The following is a 20,436-nucleotide window of genomic DNA, read 5'->3' as shown; positions in this document are numbered from 1 at the left end:
TTTCTCACACGCGTTATCCAGAGATGCTTTCTGCTCGAATCGACTCTCGTGTCTCGTCTTTCCTCACGGGACCCACAGGTGGACACTTGGACGAGCACGAGCAGCTAACGGGTGGGCCCACTCGACAGCGACTCGCACAAGTCGTCAACTGAGACGGCCGGTCGGTCGCAGCCACAGCTCCCCCGATGCGATCGCCGATAGCCCAACCTGCTCCAAAGACAAGTACTGGCTGCCAACCTGGCCACCCCCCTTCGCCGACCCTCCCCTACCGGCGCTCAGATCCGCCGCCCCGCAGCACACCCGCCCGCGCCGGCAGCAACCACGACAAGCGGCCCGGCGCGCGGCAAGCAAGCTCCCATCCTTCCCACCATGCCGGGTCTGGTCGCCTACTCGGGCGCCGGGCTGGGCCTCCTGGCCCTCGCCGCGCTCGAGTCCCTGCCCCTCCGCGTCCCGCCGCTCCGGTTCCTCCCGCGCCGCCTCTCCACGCCGCTGCACCTCCGCCACCTCGTCGCCGCGGCCCTCTCCGCCCTCTGCCTCATCTCCGCTCTCGTTTCCGCGCACCACCTCTCGCTCCCCACGCTCGCCGCCTCGGCCCTCTTTCTCCTCTACTCCCTCGCGCCCTTCGTGCCGCTCGCCGCGCCGCTGCCCTTCCCCCTCCTCGACCTCCTCCTCGCCGCGGCCTTCGCGCAGGAGCTGCTCCTCTTCGCGCACCGCCGCCCCTCCACCGCGGCCGGGATCGAGAACCGGTACTTCGACCTGCTCCTCGCCCCCATTGCGCTCTGCCTCGGCGCCACGCTGCTCGCCGCGCACCGGCCAGGGGAGGCCACGCCGCGGCTCGCCCGCGCGGCGGGCCTGGCGCTGCAGGGCACGTGGATGCTGCAGATGGGCTTCTCCTTCTTCACCAGCGCCATCGCACAGGGCTGTGCGCTCCACGCCGCCAGCCGCGCCGACTACACCATTAAGTGCCGCACCCACGAGGATTACCACCGCGCGCGGTCTGTCGCCACGCTGCAGTTCAACGGCCACCTCGCGCTGCTTGTGATTGCCGGCGCGGCCGCTTATGCGGCAGTCCTATCCAGGGCAAACCGACCCCCGAGCGGGTATAGTGTTCTGGGCAAGGAGGTGCAGATGGAGGGGATGCCGATCATGTCACAGTTCACACTGGATTCGGATGAGGAGAAGGAAGACGAAGCGATCACCTCTACAGCAGCTCCAGTGGCAAATGGCGCGGAGTCCCATGACGAGATCCCACTGCACGAACCCGGTTCCAAGTGACAGATGAAATTTGGGCGCTGTTCTTCTGTCGTTTAGCCAAGTGGAAGAGGATGTCGACAGAGCTCCAGCACACTGGGGCTCCATGCTTGTGTGTTTTGGTATGTCATTTTCATATGGTTTTCACTTTCTGATATTTGGTTAATATATGTGGAAAGAAATCTTGATTAGTTTGATCTGCATAGATTAGAGTTAATATCTGTAAAATATTGTAATTTGTTGGGTTCAGATAGATCTTTCAGAAATAAAGTTAACACATGTTCAACTTTGAGATCAATTTGTATTCTCCACTTACTTTATTGTCTAACAATTGATAACTGCTTCAGTTTCTTTTTAATGATATTTTTAAAGTCCTGATGCATAGATGTATCTGTTCAGAGTTACATCATTCTTTTTGCTGCTAGTGAAATGATCAAATTATTCTTTTTAGAATTTAGATTAGTCGACAATGTGCTACTCTGTGAATTTGGATGAAAACTGACTGCTATAATCCTCCTCTCCTACTTCAGTCCCTTTCCCCATTATGGGCTCATCTCACATAGAATACCCACATTCTGACTCATGGCTTTGCTCACGATGACATCCACTCTGTGAATCTGTCAATTAATTGTTATATTTTCTTCACAAGAAATGGATACCCTTAGCCTATAATTAGGTGTGGAATTTGTTAAGCACATTTGCAATCCGATATTGCAAAGTGCTTCAATCCCTCGTAGAGCAACTGCCACTGGTCACACTTGGGAGGAGCATTTGCTGGATTGATGTGGACCAATCTACCAAGTATCAGCTGCCTGTGAATACTGGTGGTCTGGTATGGGTGATACATTCATGAGTCATGACCATGGTGGCCAGGAGCGAAACTAGCTAGAAGTTAGTGGGTGCAAATGGACCACCCAAAATTTGTGACAACAATGGGGGTTTTTTCTAAAATTTCACCATATATGCACCACCTATAGCACAAGTCTATGCACCCACAAGGCAAGTGCACCACCCTCTAATTTGCTCTAGCTTCGCCACTGATGGTGGCATCAGTTGCCCCGATCCAATACACACAGTGTAGCATGGTGACATAGCTGACTTTAGATCATCAAATGAGTTGAAACGTATCCCTGTGGTGGAGGGGATATAGGGCAGCTAAACGGTACATGATGTTGCAACTTCTTTCTGGTGATATCGTGGTAGTTTGTGCCTAGGTATTTGGTTTCTGAAGCATTTAGGGTGATGTGAAATGCATTGTCCGTTCTTGTGTGGATGCTGGGTTTGTGAGTTGTGCCTTAAAATCAAGATCCATTGGTACTAAGATTCAGAGGGGTTCATTGTTTCAGCTATTTGGCTTCCGAGGCTGGATGACAGATTGCAAAGGTGTTTGCTCTTTGCAGTTTTATTTGCTTCCATTTTTTTCTTGGGGAAAAGTTGTTCTTTTTCGTTGGTGACTTCAGCTTTTTCGATGCAACTATGCAAGATTAAGGTTTCTTATTTCAGCTAGAAATGCATGCTGAGGATTGCCTGCAGAACTGCCCATGATGCTGATAGCAAAGATGATTCTATTTATATCTGTGTTTACTAGTGGCTACTAAATGAGGCCATGCTTGTCAAACACAAGATATTCTCTCTATCATTGATTTTAATCCACAACTGGTTCAATGCACCTCTAGTTTCAGCAATGCATTATATGGTTGTTTTTCATTTTTCTTGGTAAACAAACTACATCAGCATAGTCTTCTATCTGTCTTTCTACTGCTCTAGTAATGTTTTGTTGTTTTGCTTAAAGGTCGACAGGATTAGAGTATTTCCACCGTGATTGAGGTACAAAATATACCAATGTGTGCTTTTGCCTGCTGCTAAACCATACCAGAAAGTAACCAAGCAAACAGTCTCAGGGCACACCAAAATTTCAGATCTAGATCCACTAACAGACAATGGATCCATATGCAGTAAGTCGATTATAATAGGCAGCCAGTCAGCTACAAGAACTAGGCTGACATCTGTGTTTAGTAAGTGACTTTCTGCCTTCTTGTAAATGATGTGTTTCAAAAAGTTTCATGAGAATGATTTGCGGAAAATAATCTCCAGCTGAGTTAATTTAATTTTGTGAACAGAATGATTTAGACTATGATGGCAGTTTCTTGGAAAAGTGTGTGTCCAGATGGTAGCACCATAGCAGTCAAAATAAAATCAAGCTCTGAATCCACTAGTCATCAATGCGGATCTCATTCATGGAAACATTCTAACAGGAAGTTATCGCTTATGTAGAAATGTCTACACCTAATATGGATTTTCTTGTCGTTTTGGGAGTACATGTGCCAGGTATCAGTATCAGGGATACCCGGAAGAAGGAAGCTAATGGCCGCGAACACTAACTCCCTCGGATGGTCAAGAGCGTATCTTGGTCTCGCCTGGCCCCGAGGGCACGGGCTCCGTCTCACCCGACCTCAAGGATACGGGATCCGTGTCACCCGACCGAAGGACGTGGGCTCCGTCTCGCTCGACCCCTCGGGCGAGAACCCTGTCACGCTCGACCCCTCGGGCGAGAACCCCGTCACGTCCGACCCTGATGGCGCGGACTTTGCCTCGCCCGATCCCGAGAGTGCGGGCTCTGTCTCGCCCAAGCCCGAGAGCGTGGGCATCGCCTCGCCTGTCTTCGAGGGCACGGACTTCGTCTCGCCCGACCCCCGAGGGCGCGGGCTCTCCCTCGCCCGACAGAGGTCTGTACCGCCCCAACCATTACGGGTCTGAAAGTACGAGTCCAGGGTCAAACTTCTGACGCCAGAAGGGGAGCAGGCGCGTCTTGATGTGACCTGCGGCCACGACGAGCCACGTCTGAGGACGCACGTTGCCAACAGCATCGGGCGTGCCAGCGCTGTACTACCTACTCCCCGTACGGCCTCAGGCGGAGACGTCAACGAGCCATACCGTCCGCTGGGACAGGATGGAGCGCCACGATCGACTGACGACGCCCGCGTACGGCGTCAGTGACGAACAGGGCCGCGACGTGGAGTCGTCCCCGTCGTCATCTATAGGGCCGACGGGACCCGCGTAAAGGAGATGGAAGACGTTGCAATCCTGGAAGCCTTCCTCTCCTCATCTCTTTCTCTCTCTCCGATGTAACCTACATCTTCCCCTTCATCTATAAAAGGGAAAGCAGGGCACCCCACGGAGGGGATGGGCGACGTGGACGAGGAAGCCTGCCCCGCCACTCCTTTGGAGCGGGTCCCCAGCAGTAGAGGGGATGGGCGACGTGGATGAGGAAGCCTGCCCCGCCATCGCGCCTGCCGAGGGTGCACCCGGCGTGGCCTCCTCCATCCATCCTGCCACCGGTGCCGCCGTCTGCCCGGACGACAGCCCTGGTTGCCCCATCACTGACGCGCCCGCCAGTGTGGACGACGGCTCTGGCCGCGTCGTCTCCGCCTATGGCATCGCGACCACGTTTGGCCGCATCGCGCCTGCCACGGGCGCCTAGGACACGTTTTCCGCTACCTGCCGACCCGTAGACGTGGCCGACGGCTGCGCCTCCCTGGTCGCCCTCGTGGTCGCCTCGGCCACGCTCCCGCCAGCCTCCGGCGTGACGCCAGACGGGTCCTGGCGCACCCACCGAAGGGCGAGGGTCTTCTTTGGCGCTAGCTTCAGGAGGGTGCCGCGCCCCCAACGCTGCGGAAGGCACGGCGGTTAGTTCGCGACAAAAAATTCGTCAAAAAACAAAAAAAAACCTCTCAGCTTACCTTGACGCCGTCGGGCGCTGACGTTTCGGGGCCGGCCTGTCCGACCCCGGCTGCGACTCCTCATCGCGCTGCCATTTCGAGCCATCCTTTTGCTCGGGAGGCTCGGACGAGGCGGAGCCACCGGCTCTCCTCGGCTCCGGGGGCGTCGTAGAAGGCTTCGGGGGTGAGTCCTCCCTCTCTTGCTCCAGGAGATGCCACGGGAAGGGCCCCGCCCAAGGCAAAGTCGGGTCCTCGTCCCTGCCGGCCAGATCGTCCCACGGGATGGGCGACCCAGAGCCATCGCCCCCCTCCTCTTCTTCTTCCTCCTCCGACGAGCCTTGGCGCCGCTTCCCAAGCTACAGCTTCGCCCGCTCCCTCTCCCGCTGTTTCCTCTCCTTGTTGTCCTTTTCCTTCTTCCTCCGCTCATTTGCGGCACGGTTCACCGCCCTCACGGCCACATGCTCCGGCAGCGGCGCGACAGAGGCCCGAAAGCCCAAATCCACCAGCAGCTCGATGAAGCCCGGCTCCGGCCGCATCACGGGATGTCCCGGGATCGAGAACATGGCAATGGACTTGCCCGTCTCCTCCTTGACGTGCTACGCAATCTTGTTGTTGCGAAGCGGCCTCTGAGCGAGCACCGTCTCGCTGAGTTCCACGATGGGCACCATCCCGAACAACGGGAGGGCGCGCGCCATCAGCGAAGGCCGTGGCTCCTCAGCAACACGAAGGCTTCGAGGATGTCGCGCATCCTCCTCTTCTCCTTGTCGGGTGGCCCCCATGGCTACGTCGGTGGCGCCTCATCGATCAAGCGCACGGTGAAGTCCGGCAAGGAGGCGGCAGGATCGTTCTTCAAGTAGAACCACTGCGTGTGCCACCCCTTGTTGGATCTAGACAACTAGCATGGCATGTACTCGGCTGCCCCCGGAGGTGGATGCCCGCGCATCACATCGGCATCGGGATCTCCCCGCCTCTATCCTTCTTCCAGTGCAGAGAGATGGCGAAGAAGTACCTCCACAACTCAAAGCGTGGCTCGATCCCTAGGTACCCCTCGCACATCGTGATAAAGGCCGCGATGTGCTGGATCCCATTGGGATTGAGGTGCCGCAGCTCGACCTGGTAGTGGTGCAGCAGCCCTCGGAAGAACGGATGAGGGCGGATCGCGAGCCCACGCTCGTGGAAGGGCGCGAAGGAGACGATGTAACCATCGGGCGGCATCGGCACCTCCTCGTGGCTGGGAACCAGCCACTCCATCGCGTCAGTCCTCCCGCGAAGAAGACCGCGCTTGACGAGGCCCTCCATGCGTGCATGGGTGACATCGGAGCGGTACCATGACTCCATGGAAAGCAAAGACGGAGGAACGAGGACTTTTTGGCGATGGTGGAGAAGCGAAAGCTACGGATCTGGGGTGCTGGCGGCAGACTAGCAGAGGCAGCAGATCCGAACGACGGCAGCGAAAAGACGGAGAAGGCAAGATTGCAGTTTGGTGCGCCAAAACATGAAGGGGGAGCCTGCTATCGACGGCAAGATTGCAATCTGGAGTCGGTCACCAGTTGACCCATGCCAGACCCCCGTGAACGGGAAGCTGGGGCCCCACTCGAATTTGCTCGTTAACAGCACACCAAGCACCATAGTTCGTCCATCGAGAAAAAACTAGCACGGCTCAACCTCTCCGTTTTATCGAAAAAACGCTTGAGGGAGGACGACCTTAAGACGAGTTGACCCCTTGACCAGACCCTTGCTGCGCGCGGGGGCTCGAGAGTTGGACTCGCAAGGAGACCGAAAACGCTCCCATGACGGGCCACGTCTGAGGACGCACGTCGCCAAACAGCATCGGACGTACCGGCGCTGTACTTCCTACTCCCCGTACGGCCTCAGGCGGAGACGTCAACGAGCCATGCCGTCCGCTAGGACGAGATGAAGCGCCACGATTGGCTGACGACGCCCGCGGCGTCAGTGACGAACAGGGCCGCGACGTGGAGCCATCCCCGTCGTCATCTACAGGGTCGTCGGGACCCGCGTAAAGGAGATGGAAGACGTTGCAATCTTGAAAGCCTTCCTCTCCTCGTCTCTTTCTCTCTCTCTCTGATGTAACCTGCATCTTCCCCTTCATCTATAAAAGGGAAAGCAAGGCACCCCATAGAGGGGGCATATTTTTCACACATCTAACACGTCTGAGCAGCTGAAGGCTTAGGCACTCGACAGTAGACAAAGCGCTCAACCAGACCCACTCTTTTCACCAGAGACTTAGGACATTCTCTCTCTCTTGCCTGTTTGTAACCCCTGCTACAAACCAAGTGCCGGTAACACGAGCAGCAGCAGACTGAACGTAGGGACGATCTGTCCGAACCACTATAAATCCCTGTGTCCTCCGAGCACAGCCATCCGGGTCAGACGTGCAACTAGAAATTTACTAGCCGGCGATTCAAAACACCAACAACATACTTTTTTCTTTTCTTCTTAATCCATTTCCCCACTTTGCAGCACTCATTCTTCCACTAATGGTGAACGTGCAATATCACCCTGGCTGTGATATACTGATCTGTTCTCCTGTTGCATGCCCACTAATCATAGGGGATGTAAATGGGAACCCCGTGGGTAGTTCTTGGTCACCCCCTTAATTCATTTTCTTCTATACTTTTCTTGCTTTGAATCCAGGATTAGTTCATTTTATTCTGGTGCATGGCTGGGGATAAAGGTCTTGGACGTATTTGGCCATAGTGTGGTGTTTAGGTCGCTAGTCGAAGTTCCTTGTTTCTCGGTTAGTAGTAAATCATGCCCTAATGGGATTCTGATTTCTGAGTCTTGTTAGACTCCTATCTTCTTCTTAATATAATGATATGTAGCTCTCTTATGTGTTCAAGAGAAAAAAAATATTGAGTTTTGGGTCGTGACCTATTGAGAGAACAAAACTTACATTGATATCCCCTCACCTGCACATTTTTAGCGACAGCACAGTACCATTATTACTGTCCTTTGGTTTGAGGCGAAGCAGTTACTCCCTCTATCCCTAAATAAATAGATTTCTAGAGTTGTCTTAAGTCAAACTTTTTAAATTTTGATCAAATTTCTAGAAAAAAACGTCAAGATTTAGTTTGTCAAATTAGTATCATTAGATATTGTATATAATATATTTTCATAATGTTCTCATTTTAGATGTTACTTTTTTCTATAGAGTTAGTGGCACGGATTCTAGGAATTAATTTATTCGGGGACAGAGGGAGTACTGTCCTTCATATACTAGACAACTGTATCATGCGCCAGGAAAATAGAATCATTTCTCATTGGCTATTTCTCATTGGCCACATCAATATGACAATTGTCAAACTCGCAGTTAGCATAAACTACAACAAAACAAAGTGTTATTTCAATCCTACCAAGCCGGAGATCATGGCTTAGAGATAACGATTTGATTAGATTACTGCATAAACCTCAGTGTGAATTATTTGAAGCATCACAATAGATGAAAACATTGGACTCATCCATATCACCATTGCTTCCTCTTGATCTATCACAAGCAATCCACAAGCTTCAAACCAGCTACAGATAGGCCTTGGGCAAGTTGTACCACCAGTCGTGTGGTTTATCTGCCAATCTTTTCCATGACATTGTTATCTAGCATGTTGTTCTACTGCTATTTAATCACTCGTAGTTAGAAGAAAAGGAGGCTAGAAGTAGGCAGAAAGGAGGCCCCCCTATATCTAGCTGTGTTGTCTGCTTCATACGTGTTGCTTTCGTGGAGAGAATTTACATGTTAAGAGCCAAGCTTGATCAACAGTGGCATCTTTGAAAATTCAGATGGCTACAAAAGGAGTGTCTCAGATTTGGAAGGCAATTCTGCAGAAAGATCACTCTTGACACTACATCTCTTAAGTAGCATGGTATGTTGTTCTCACATGACCTATTGTTGGGTTCAAGTGTTCAACCGTTGGTCTTTGGCTTCGAGCCTTTTTACTGTGTACCATTAAAAAAGATGGCATTTTTCTACATGCCACTAAAAAGTTCGGACTTACCTAGGTGCCATGACACTTTATTTCTTTGCCCCCCAAGCCATTCCGTCCACGTTCTGTTTGGTTTTAACAGTTTCAAAGCCCTGACAGGTGGGACCGGACAAGAAATTTGTCCATCTTACCCTTCTATGAGGGAGAGGCCGTGTTGACCGACCTTGACCGCCATCGTATTCTCACTCTCGCTTCTCTCTCGTTCTCTTCCCCCAAACCCTAGCTGAGGCGGGCGGCGGCGGACACGGAACCCTAGCGGCGGCGGCGGGTTGAGAAGAAGATCAATCCCCCGTGCTTCTGGAGTCGAATGGGGTAGTCCTGCTTGGAGTTCACCGTGGATCCAGAGGATTGGCCGCGTATGGCGGTGAAGAAGGGTGCGGGTGAGCGACCGAACTTGCGAGCTGCCGGGTGAGTGTTATTCCCCCTAGATTGCATGCTCCTTGGTATGGATCGATTAGGTCGGGTAGTTGTGAATGTGGATGCTTAGGGTCCGTCTTGTTGATTGTGGTGTTGTTCCCCGTTGTTTGCGTTCTCCTTGATTGCGTGCTCCTTGTTGTTCATCTGTAGGATGGACGCAGACAATAGCTTCAACCTAGAAATGCGGATTGTTACTCCCAATTCGCGTGCTCGGTGGTTTTTTTTAACAAAGTTGTGGATGCTGAGCTTACTAACTTCGAAGATCTGGTTCGTGATGTTGACAAGTATCCACCCGATTTCGGTGAGGTAGCTCGACTGTTTTATTTCTACAATCAGAGTAAGGTCAACGTTGAAGTAAGGAGTGACCAAGATATGCGTGAAATGTTTGCTAAAAGTAATGAATCAAAGTGTTGTTTCTTGACTGTTGCCTATAATAGGCCAACTAGTGAGCCTCAGATTCCTGATTGGGATTTTAGTCCCCCTGCCAACTCTGTTGAAGCCTCATTCACTCCTTCAGTCCACTGTCCTACCAGAGCAGAAGCAAGCAATGCCTCCCAGAGTGCCACCCAGAGTGAATGTGCTGAACCTGAATATCTGGCTAACCCAAACCCATCCAATGAGCATGTGGGTGTTGATGAGGAAGGGTTGTACATTGACCTTGGCCCCCAACATCCCCCACCTACCAAACCTCACAGTCAAGTTTGCAGTAAGCAAAGGCAGCCTAAAAGTTCTGATGGTTCAGACAGTGATGACTCTGACGATGAATCCTTGTCTGATGATGATAGTGAAGTAGAGGACTTAGATGATATTATTAAAGATAAAGAACCTGAACAAATGCCTGATGTTGATTATGACAAGAAGGACCCTCCTATGGCTGTAGGCACTGTTTATTCAGACATTCCTTCCTTTAAGCTGGCTTTAGCTACACATTCTGTGAAACATGAGTACCATTATAACATTGAGGCAAGTGACACAGGAAGGTATAGGGCAACCTGCACTGCCCAGAATGATGGTTGCCCGTGGAGAATCCATGCATCAACTCTGAAGGATGGTGTAACTGTTAAGGTATTGTGTATGTACTTTTTGTAAATGATGATAGTAATTTGGTTCTGTTATTACTTTTTGCAAATGCATGCAGTAACTGCGGAATGTATATTTGTTTTGCAGATAAAGAGGAACCCATTTTCCCATCAGTGCCAGAGCGCCAGGAGGCAAGGAGTCTGTGTAGGAGTGACTCAGTTCTGGGTCTGTCATCAAGTGGTTGATTGGCTCAAGGAAGATGGGACTGTGGGTGCCACTGAACTACAAAGGAGATTGAAGGATGAGCACAAGATTGTGGTGCCCTACAAAAGAGTATACAAAGGTAGACTACTTGCCATGGATAAGATTTATGGCCCATGGGACAAAAATTTTGACAATCTTTTTAGATTTAAGGCCCAGATAGAGGAAACCAGTCCTGGTTCATGGGTTGTGATTGATCACCACACCATCAATAACAAGATAAGGTTTAATAGGCTCTTTTTTGCACTTAAACCTTGTGTTGATGGCTTTCTTAGAGGTTGTAGACCATATCTTGCAGTAGATAGCACATTTTTAACTGGGAGGTTTAGGGGCCAGTTGTGCATTCCCTGTGCAGTTGATGGGCACAACTGGATGTACCCAGTAGCAGTAGGTGTCATAGATTCTGAAACTAATGAAAATTGGGTATGGTTCATGGGGAGGTTGAAGGACGCAATAGGCAGTCCACCTGGGCTTACTTTCTCCACAGATTGTGGCCAGGCAGTGATGAATGGAGTTAGTGAAGTGTTTCTAGAAGCTGAACATAGGGAGTGTATGTACCATCTAGTACAGAATTTCAAGAAGAGGTATAGTGGTAAAGTTTTTGATGATCACTTGTGGGCTTCTGCATATTCTTGGAGTCCATATATGTTTGATAAGCATTATCAGGCAATGGCTGCTGCCAAAGCAGAAGCTATGAAGTACCTTCAAGACACTCATAAGAAGCTATGGACTAGGAGCTAGTTTGGCACTGCCTCAAAAGTTGATTATGTGACTAACAACTTGGCTGAGTCTTTCAATAACTGGATAAAGGGTGAGAAGCAGAAGCATCTGGATGACTTGATGGACACCATCAGATAGAAGATATTGATCAAATGGAACCATAGGAAGAGGGTGGCTAGAAAGTTTGAAGGAAAGATTTTGCCCCATATTGTGCAGAAGCTAAAGGATGACAGTTACAATCTTGATATTGAAGTGATCACAAGCTCTCCTGAAGGTGTTGCAGAAATTTGTGCTAAGGGGGGTCTAGGTTTAGGTTTGTGGTGGACTTAAGAAATAGGACCTATTCCTATAGAGTCTGGCAGGGGTCAAGAATACCCTGCAAGCATGCTATTGCCTACATCACCTCAATTCCAGGTGCAAGACTAGAAGATCATGTAGATGATTTCTTCTCTGTCCAGAAGTTCAAGGATGCCTATGCAGGCTCTATCCCATGCATTCCTAACAAGTCCATGTGGCCCAAAGCAACACATGGCTTCTTCATGCACCCTCCATGTCTCAAGTCCACTGGTGGTAGGAGGAAGAACAGGATGAAGTCAGCTGTTGAGGGAGGCAGTAAGAAGAAGTCAAAGAAGCATGAGTGTCCTATATGCCATGAGTTAGGCCACCACTGGTACACCTACAAGAATGGGAACCCAGAAGACATTACTGCAATGGAGGCTGAAAGGTAAACATGTACTTTATTTTCATTTGTCCTATAAATTAAATACATGTACTAACTATAAACTTGTCCTTTGCAGGGGTCTCCCAAAGAAAAGGCAGACGAAAGTAGCAAGTTACAATACAGAGACTAGCCTTGTTGTGAAAACTCTTGCATCAAGCATGATTTTCCCACACAATGAGGCAGTGGCCAATGCTACACACCAGAAGAGGAAGAGTAAATCATCTTCTTCATCAAAGGGTCTAGCTACCAGTACATCAGCTACCAAGAAAAGTAAGGGCCCAGCTACCAGTACATCAACATGTCATACAAATTCCCAGACTAGTAGGTAAGCATGATCCAATTCTGCATTTGCACTTTTTGATGAAACTGTGTGCTTGACCTTTCCTGGTACTTGACTATAACAGGTTTGGAACTAGTTCCAATGACACTGTTCCCCTCCAGTCTGTGTATCTTGCCCCATTTCGTGAAGAGACTGTGCAGACAGAACCAATGGAGGTTGTTTTGCCCCAGCCTTCACCAAGGAAGAAGATAGGGTTGAAGAAGAAGCTTACACCAAAAAAGCTTTCAATTGTGCTAGCCTGCCTAGCCAGCCCAGCTTCTAATACTAGGAGCAAGAAGAAGGTAGGGTTTAAATGAAAACCACCTGTGTTTAGTTGTTATTTTGGTGATTTGGCTGCAAAAACTACTGCTGCTTTGCTATCACTTTATTTTGGCATGACTGTGATGTAAGATGAAACTATGATGTGAGATGAATGACTATGAGATGGAACTCTATTGGTTAGATGAAACTTTGTGAGATGTTTTTTTTGAGATGTCAGAATTACTATGTTATCATAAATTAGATCATAACTCTGATGAAAACCATTCATTCATGCATCACTAGTCTTCATTCAAACACACACATACATAGTCTGCATACATAGGGCCTTACTTTTTCATGATAGCATACAAAGCAAGAAAGATGCACACAAACACCAGCTTTTCAATCCACCTAAGCTGCTGAAGAACCCTATCTTCCACTACTGCATTGCCTACAATTCTAGCCGACTAGGAATCTTCCTGGATGATGGCCAGAGGAGCTGCTGTAGAGATAGGAGCTGGTGCTGCCACTGCCTGTAGAGGAATGGCCTGTAATGGAGCAGGTGCTTTAGGTGGGTGCACAACAGTGTCCTCCATTTCGTCCTCCCGTTGATAAAACTGGCACCCTCCGGCCTATAAACAACAGCATCAACAGATTAGCACCAAACAGGGAATAAAGAACAACCTATGAATGAATGAGCAAGGAAGAAAAACAAACTGCAAAGTACGGGCACTTGTGGAAAGCACGATTGTGGTTGTTCGTAGTCATCGATATGAATCGATTAGCTAGCACACTACAGTTGGGGCACATGACCCGCCTGGGCCTCCTCCCATAGCTGCTTGACGCTTGAGACATGGCACTGGCAGCAAGGTAGCAGGAGAGACAAAAAGGAGAAGAATGAGTGGGAAGGGAGGGCTGAGGGCCTATTTATAGCACCAAGCGGGGTCTCTTTGGCGCCAAGCCCAGTGCCTTTGGAGCCAAAAAACTTGCCCACGTCAGCCATCTTGGCGCTCAAACGCTTGGTCAGGGAGTGGCATACAGGGCAAACGGCAATTTCACTCATCCTCCCTAGACTGACGGCACTTCGGTCTTTTCTCCTCACTGTTACACACCGTTACCAGTAAAAATGGACGGAATGGCTTGGGGGGCAAAGAAATAAAGTGTCATGGCACCTAGGTAAGTCCGAACTTTTTAGTGGCCTGTAAGAAAAGGCCATCTTTTTTAATGGTACATAGGGAAAAGGCTCTTTGGCTTCGGTTGCTGCTTACTATGATGTCATATATGATGGGATAAGTCTCATGTGTGGGGTGATCTTTGTGGGGCTGTGTTGGTCACATGGTCTTTGTGGCTGCATGGTCTGTTTTTAGGACAACATCTTAGACTAGAGGACAACATCTTAGAGGACAACATCTTAGCATCTAAGACAGCATCTTAGACTAGCATCTTGGCATATGCTTGGCTGGCTAGCAGCCTATAAATATGTACCCCCAACCCCTCAGGTTGGCATGGCATTTGGAAATAAACTAAAAAATTACCCCAACTCCTAGTGTCATCCTCTCGATAAGAGTAAGAATTCTGCTACTACTAAGAGTAAGAATTCAGCGACTAACAACTGGTATAAGAGCCGTACTATCTTGTAGCCTGAGCATCTCCTGCTTATCTTCTTTCCCAGCCTCACAACAGCCCCAGCTAAGAGCAGCAGTAGCTCCGGCCGCTCCTGCTCACTCCTCTCCCTCTACGCACGTAGCAGCCCCCCGGTAGCACATCATGTACGCAGGGTAGTCTCAGCGCTCGGTCGCCTCGAGCACGTGGAGTCGGCAGGAGGTCGAACTTGCCGCGGCAGAGGAACGCGAGCGAGCGGCGGTAGAGATCGCTGTGGCGGCGGCAAGGGCATCGAGGCTGGCAGCGGCAGAGCTGGCAGCAGCCAGAGCAGAGGCGGAAGCATCGGTGGCGGCGGATGCAGCGCGTGCGGCGGCAGCAGAGGTTGAGGCCCTACGCGGCAACATCAGCAGCTCCGTTTCTGCTGACGACAGCGCCGACGTGGACCTCGAGTTGCTAGGGAGGGAGGGAGGACGAGCGCAGGCGGCGCAGTGTGCAGCCACGCACGCCCACGAGTACGGCGGCAGCCCTGACAGGCATGGACGTGCTGGTGGCGCTCCTAGAGGAGGCGCGCACGGCGGCGGTGCTCCTGGAGGAGGCGCGCACAGCGACGGTGGTGGATGGGTCAATGGAGAGCATGGCCTTCACAGGCAGCGTGGCTCTCTCTCCCCGGATCGATACCATGGTTACCACGGGCTCTAGGCTGTCGTCAGGGACGTTGGCCTTGGCGGTGGATGGCCTACCCTCACCAAGACCAACTACGTCAAGTGGGCTGCGGTGATAAGGGTAAAGCTCTAGGTGCGGCACATGTGGGAGGCAGTCCGATACGGCGACGGCGACTATGACCTAGATCGACGGGCGCTGGATGCCCTCATCACTGCAGTCCCGCCTGAGATGCAGTTCTCGCTTACCAACAAGCGGACTGCCAAGGAGGCTTGGGACGCCATCGCTGCAGCACGCATCGGCAGCGACCATGCCCGCAAGTCCACACTGTAGGCACTTCGCAAGGAGTGGGAGAACCTGGCCTTCAAGCCAGGTGAGGACATTAATGACTTCGCTCTCCGTCTCAACACTATGTTACAGAAGATGGTGCAGTTCGGCGATGACACCTACGGCGAGGAGAGAGCTGTCGAAAAGCTCTTCCGCTGTGTCCCCAAGAAGTACAAGCAGATGGCTCGCTCGATCGAGTCTCTGCTGGATCTCTCCACGATGTCGATCGAGGAGGCGATAGGTCGCCTCAAGGTTATCGACAACGATGAGCCACAGTCCCTCTCGGGGCCCATCACCACTGGTGGGAAGCTCCTTCTCACTCGGGAGGAGTGGCTTGCCAGCCAAGGTGACCGGAAGAAGGGGGAGCCTTCTTCCACGACAGTCAGCCACAAGCGTGGCAAGCCACGCAAGGCACGTAGAGACGCCTAGGCCAGGGCGCGAGGACGTGCCGAAGGTGATGCCCGCGGAGGCACCCAGGGCGGCGCCGCCGGTAGGCACAAGCCAGCACGAGACGACGCCTGCCGCAACTGCGGCTAGCTTGGCCATTGGGCCAAGGACTGTCGACAGCTACGATGCGGCCAGGCCCACGTCGCATAGGCGGAGGAGGAGCCGACTCTGTTCATGGCACATGCAAGCATCGAGCTACCTCCAGCGGCACTGGCCGCAGCGGCTGTCCTCCACCTTGATGAGCCAAAAGCACACGCCCTCCTCGGTGATGGCTCCAGCAACGACAAGACTAACGGGTGGTGCCTCGACACCAGCGCCACCCATCACATGACCGGTCGACAGGAGTTCTTCACCGAGCTTGACTCTAGCGTCCGAGGCTCCATCAAGTTTGGGGATGCCTCCGACGTGGAGATCAAGGGCGTCGGCTCTGTCATCTTCACCGCCATGTCTGGTGAGCACAGGCTGCTCACCGGAGTCTACTACATCCCCATGTTGAGGAACTCCATCATCAGCTTGGGACAGCTGGATGAGAACGGTTCACGTGTGGTGGTTGAGGATGGAGTCATGAGGATTTGGGATCGCCATCGTCGCCTTCTTGCCAAGGTATCCAGAAGCGCAAATCGACTCTACATCCTTAACGTGCAGGTGGCACAACCCCTCTGTCTCGCTGCTCGTCGGGATGACGAGGCGTGGTAGTGGCACGAGCGCTTCGGGCACCTTCACTTCGAGGCCCTAAAGCGGCTCAGTGCCACGGAGATGGTGCGTGGCCTGCCGTGCCTCGACCATGTGGAGCAGCTCTGCGATGTCTGCGTGTTGATGAAGTAGAGGCGACTCCCCTTTCCCCAGCGGGCGAGCTTTCGAGCCAAGGAGAGGCTCGAGCTTGTGCACGGGGACTTGTGTGGCCCGATGACACCGGCCACACTGGGAGGACGATGCTACTTCCTGCTGCTCATCGATGACCTCTCCCGCTACATGTGAGTGATGGTCCTCGGCAGCAAGGGAGAGGCTGCGGACGCCATTAGGCGCTCGTAGGCTGCTGCGGAGGCGGAGTACGGCCGCAAGCTGCGCGTGTTGCGCACCGACAACGGCGGCAAATTCACGGCGGCTGAATTTGCGTCGTACTGCGCTGATGAGGGCATTCAGCGCCACTACTCCGCGCCGTACAGCCTGAAGCAGAACGACGTCGTCGAGCGGCGCAACCAGACGGTTGTGGGGATGGCTCGGGCCCTTCTCAAGCAGAGGGGATGTCGCCTATCTTCTGGGGAGAGGTGGTGGTGGCGGCCGTCTACATCCTCAATCGCTCGCCTACCAAAGCGCTCGACGGTAGGACACCGTACGAGGCTTGGCATGGGCGCAAGCCGGCAGTCTCCCACTTGTGGGTCTTCGGCTACCTCGCGTTTGCCAAGGAGCTTGGCCACATCAGCAAGCTCGACGACAGGAGCACTCCGGGAGTGTTCATCAGCTACATGGAGGGCTCAAAGGCCTATCGCATCCTCGACCCAAAGACACAGCGTGTGCGCACGACGCGCGACGTTGTGTTCGACAAAGGGCGAGGATGGGCGTGGGACAAGGTGGTGGACGACGGCTCGGCTCCGACGTACGACGACTTCACTGTCGAGTACGTCCACTTCGAGGGACCTGGGGGAGTAGGCAGTTCTTCTTCGGTGAGCGCGTCTACCACAATCCCCGAGCCTCCACCGACCCCAGTGCCTGCTACTCCGACAGCACCACGCTCTCCAGCCAGGACCTCGGCTGCGATGAGTCCTTCACCGGCTCCACCACAGCCGGCACCGCCACGCACTCCAGCACCGACAGGCACCTCTCCGGGCACGTCTACTCCAACACCAGCTCGTGTCGAGCACAGCCCGGTTGAGCTCGCTACTCCACTCTCTCACGACGAGGAGCGCATCGACACGTACCACGACGGTGAGCCATTGCAGTACCATACGATGGAGAACCTTCTCGACGACCAGTCGGTGCTGGGACCGGTGCCTCACGACCTGGAGGCACAGTTGCACCTTGCGTGTGACGATAGCGAGCCTCGATCGTTTGCAGAGGCCGAGAGACACACGGCATGGCGCACCGCGATGCAGTTGGAGATGGATGCGGTCGAGAAGAACCGCACCTAGGAGCTTGCTGACCTTCCTCGTGGTCACCGCGCAATCACCCTTAAGTAGGTGTACAAGCTGAAGTGGGATGAAGCCGGCGCCATCGTCAAGCACAAGGCTCGCTTGGTGGCACAAGGTTTCGTGCAGCAGGAGGGGGTCAACTTCGACGACGCTTTTGCTCCCATGGCACGGATGGAGTTCGTGCGACTCCTCCTTGCGCTAGCTGCCCAGGAGGGCTGGCGTGTTCATCACATGGACATCAAGTCAGTGTTCCTTAACGGCGACTTGAAGGAGGAGGTCTACGTGCACCGCCCGCCGGGATTTGTGATCCCCGGCAAGGAGGGCAAGGTGCTCCGCCTGCGCAAGGCCCTCTATGGCTTACGGCAGGCACCGAGGGCGTGGAATACCAAGTTGGATTCCATGCTAAAGGGGATGGGCTTCGAGCAAAAACCACACGAGGCAGCCATCTACTGATGGGACAGTGGAGGAAATGCTCTGCTGGTGGGTGTGTATGTCGACGACTTGGTGATCACCGGCACCAAGGATGTGGAGGTGGTGGCATTCAAGGAAGAGATGAAGGCCACCTTCCAGATGAGTGACCTGGGGCCTCTCTCCTTCTACCTGGGAATCAAGGTGCATCAGGATGACTCCGAGATCACGCTTCGACAGACCGCCTACGCCAAACGCGTCGTTGAGCTAGATGGGCTCACCGACTGCAACCCAGCTCTCACTCCGATGGAGGAGAGGCTGAAGCGGAGCCACGACAGCACGACGGAGGAGGTGGACGCTACGCAGTACCGGCATCTTGTGGGGAGCCTTCGCTACCTCGCCCACATACGGCCGAACTTGGCATTCTCTGTCGGCTACGTTAGTCGGTTCATGCAGCGACCGACGACGGAGCACCAGCAGGCTGTGAAGAGGATCATCCGCTACATTGCGGGGACTCTCGATCACGGCCTGTACTACCCTAGGTGCCCTGGGGCGGCACACTTCGTCAGGTACAGCGATAGCGACCACGCTGGCGACATCGACACCAGCAAGAGCACGAGCGGGATCCTCTTCTTCCTCGGCAAGTGCCTCGTTAGCTGGCAGTCGGTCAAGCAGCGGGTGGTGGCCTTGTCCAGCTGTGAGGCCGAGTACATAGCAGCCTCCATCGCTTCGACTCAGGCGCTCTGGCTCGCCTGACTGCTCGGTGATATCCTCGGTAGAGACACTAGAGCGGTGGAGCTCAGGGTGGACAGCAAGTCCGTTCTGGCCCTGGCAAAGAACCTCGTATTCCATGAACGCAGCAAGCACATCCGGGTGAGGTACCACTTCATCCGAGGCTGTTTGGAGAAAGGGAGCATCAAGGCGAGCTACATCAACACTAAAGACCAGCTTGCAGACCTGCTCACCAAGCCCCTTGAGAGGATCAAGTTCCTTGAGCTCTGCTCTAGAACCGGGATGGTTCAACTTTCCCACAGGGCGACGCACAAGACTTAGGGGAAGAATGATGGGATAAGTCTCATGTGTGGGCTGGTCTTTGTGGGGCTGTGCTGGTCACATGGTCTTTGTGGCTGCATGATCTGTTTTTAGGACAACATCTTAGACTAGAGGACAATATCTTAGAGGACAACATCTTAGACTAGAGGACAACATCTTAGCATTTAGGACAACATCTTAGACTAGCATCTTAGCATATGTTTGGCTGGCTAGCAGCCTATAAATATGTACCCCCAACCCCTCAGGTTGGCATGTCATTTGGAAATAAACCAGAAAATTGCCCCAATTCCTAGTGTCATCCTCTCTCGATGAGAGTAAGAATTCTGCTACTACCAAAAGTAAGAATTCAGCGACTAACAATATATGCATTTCTGCTTTTCTGAACATATATAATAAGGTTCTTAGTTCTTTTAGGCTGCTTGATGTCTCTTAAGGATGTATCTTCTGTGCTATTTCTTGCATTAGAAGTTACTGTTAGACCAAACACTAAACTGGATCAACAAGCATCGTGGTTTTGTTTCTTGCATTAATCTTGCAGAAGTTCTTCTAGAATGCTCCCATATGTGCACTTTCTATACGTCCTAGTTGATTGTACTTTGATTAAATTGAGTAGATTGGTTTACCATCCTATGCATCGTGATCTGCATGCACACCCAAGTCAACATTTTTATTCACTGCTGAGCCTCAAGAGCTCGAAATAATACTGAATCATTTAATCTCATAACTCATATGACGCTAGAACTGAGGGTCACGGCGGTGCTACAAGCTGTTGCAAATGAATTTGTCCTGTGGTGCTTGGCTGGAGCTAAGGGGCTTCCATGTCCTTCGCAGGGGGCAGCTAATCTTGTCCCTGGGTCTTCTTTGTTTCTGTGGCAAATTCTTAAACCTTTTTTTTCTGTCGTTTGGGTGAGTTTTGGTGTGGACTTGGGTGTGCGTTGGGTCTTTGTAGTGCTGGGGTTTTCATTCATATTCCATAGTTTCTCTCTTTTCTTTAATGAAATAATGCTCGGCTCTCTTGCATGTTTGAGAAAAATATGTGCTTCCTTGTCTTGAAAAGAGTGTCAGTTTGGAATTGTCAGTAGACCCAAGGTTTTAGTAGAATAGTAGTTGGTAAACCTCGCAT

At 52.1% G+C, this 20,436-nt stretch overlaps 4 protein-coding genes and 2 pseudogenes across 5 annotated transcripts; 4 read left to right on the top strand and 2 right to left on the bottom strand.

The window, feature by feature from the left end:
- The first annotated feature begins 188 nt into the window (after window positions 1–188).
- On the top strand, window positions 189–3,329 carry LOC136527859 (uncharacterized). Of its 2 annotated transcripts, XR_010776941.1 has the most exons (2): window positions 189–1,373; window positions 3,044–3,329. XR_010776941.1 is itself a non-coding variant. In XM_066520711.1 (1 exon), the coding sequence occupies exon 1, from the start codon at window positions 370–372 to the stop codon at window positions 1,273–1,275; it is 906 nt and encodes a 301-aa protein (XP_066376808.1). In that variant the 5' UTR covers window positions 189–369; the 3' UTR covers window positions 1,276–1,549. The 2 variants fall into 2 exon arrangements, 1 of the variants encoding a protein (XP_066376808.1); XM_066520711.1 differs by lacking the exon at window positions 3,044–3,329 and having other exon boundaries at window positions 189–1,549.
- A 3,015-nt stretch (window positions 3,330–6,344) lies between these two features.
- Window positions 6,345–11,407, top strand: LOC136525905 (uncharacterized). The gene is made up of 3 exons (XM_066518741.1): window positions 6,345–6,437; window positions 9,722–10,450; window positions 10,553–11,407. Exons 1-3 carry the CDS (start codon window positions 6,345–6,347, stop codon window positions 11,405–11,407), a joined length of 1,677 nt encoding a protein of 558 aa, XP_066374838.1.
- Window positions 11,408–11,690: 283 nt separating this feature from the next.
- Window positions 11,691–12,997, top strand: LOC136529926 (uncharacterized). The gene is made up of 3 exons (XM_066522974.1): window positions 11,691–12,110; window positions 12,184–12,432; window positions 12,512–12,997. The coding sequence occupies exons 1-3, from the start codon at window positions 11,896–11,898 to the stop codon at window positions 12,741–12,743; spliced, it is 696 nt and encodes a 231-aa protein (XP_066379071.1). The 5' UTR covers window positions 11,691–11,895; the 3' UTR covers window positions 12,744–12,997.
- LOC136529927 (uncharacterized) lies at window positions 12,993–13,670 on the bottom strand (annotated as a pseudogene).
- Window positions 13,671–14,742: 1,072 nt separating this feature from the next.
- LOC136525904 (uncharacterized) lies at window positions 14,743–16,047 on the bottom strand (annotated as a pseudogene).
- A 2,663-nt stretch (window positions 16,048–18,710) lies between these two features.
- On the top strand, window positions 18,711–19,016 carry LOC136525903 (secreted RxLR effector protein 161-like). The gene has a single exon (XM_066518740.1). It carries the CDS (start codon window positions 18,711–18,713, stop codon window positions 19,014–19,016), a length of 306 nt encoding a protein of 101 aa, XP_066374837.1.
- The last annotated feature ends 1,420 nt before the right edge of the window (window positions 19,017–20,436 follow it).

The sequence above is a fragment of the Miscanthus floridulus genome, chromosome 19 (assembly GCF_019320115.1).
Source record: "Miscanthus floridulus cultivar M001 chromosome 19, ASM1932011v1, whole genome shotgun sequence".
In the NCBI taxonomy this organism is placed as follows: Eukaryota; Viridiplantae; Streptophyta; class Magnoliopsida; order Poales; family Poaceae; genus Miscanthus; species Miscanthus floridulus.
The sequence above is the reverse complement of the archived record's forward strand: the minus strand, read 5'-3'. Positions and strand labels throughout refer to the sequence as shown.

Bases quoted from the DNA above. Each gene is read 5' to 3' on its own strand.
- LOC136529926 (XM_066522974.1), top strand. From the start codon at position 11,896: ATGTGGCCCAAAGCAACACATGGCTTCTTCATGCACCCTCCATGTCTC. The intron at 12,111-12,183 runs GTAAACATGTAC...TGTCCTTTGCAG, and splicing joins ACTGCAATGGAGGCTGAAAG to GGGTCTCCCAAAGAAAAGGC. The intron at 12,433-12,511 runs GTAAGCATGATC...TGACTATAACAG, and splicing joins ACAAATTCCCAGACTAGTAG to GTTTGGAACTAGTTCCAATG.
- LOC136525903 (XM_066518740.1), top strand. From the start codon at position 18,711: ATGCAGCGACCGACGACGGAGCACCAGCAGGCTGTGAAGAGGATCATC.
- LOC136525905 (XM_066518741.1), top strand. From the start codon at position 6,345: ATGGTGGAGAAGCGAAAGCTACGGATCTGGGGTGCTGGCGGCAGACTA. The intron at 6,438-9,721 runs GCAAGATTGCAG...TTCTACAATCAG, and splicing joins GCAGCGAAAAGACGGAGAAG to AGTAAGGTCAACGTTGAAGT. The intron at 10,451-10,552 runs GTATTGTGTATG...TTTGTTTTGCAG, and splicing joins AGGATGGTGTAACTGTTAAG to ATAAAGAGGAACCCATTTTC.
- LOC136527859 (XM_066520711.1), top strand. From the start codon at position 370: ATGCCGGGTCTGGTCGCCTACTCGGGCGCCGGGCTGGGCCTCCTGGCC.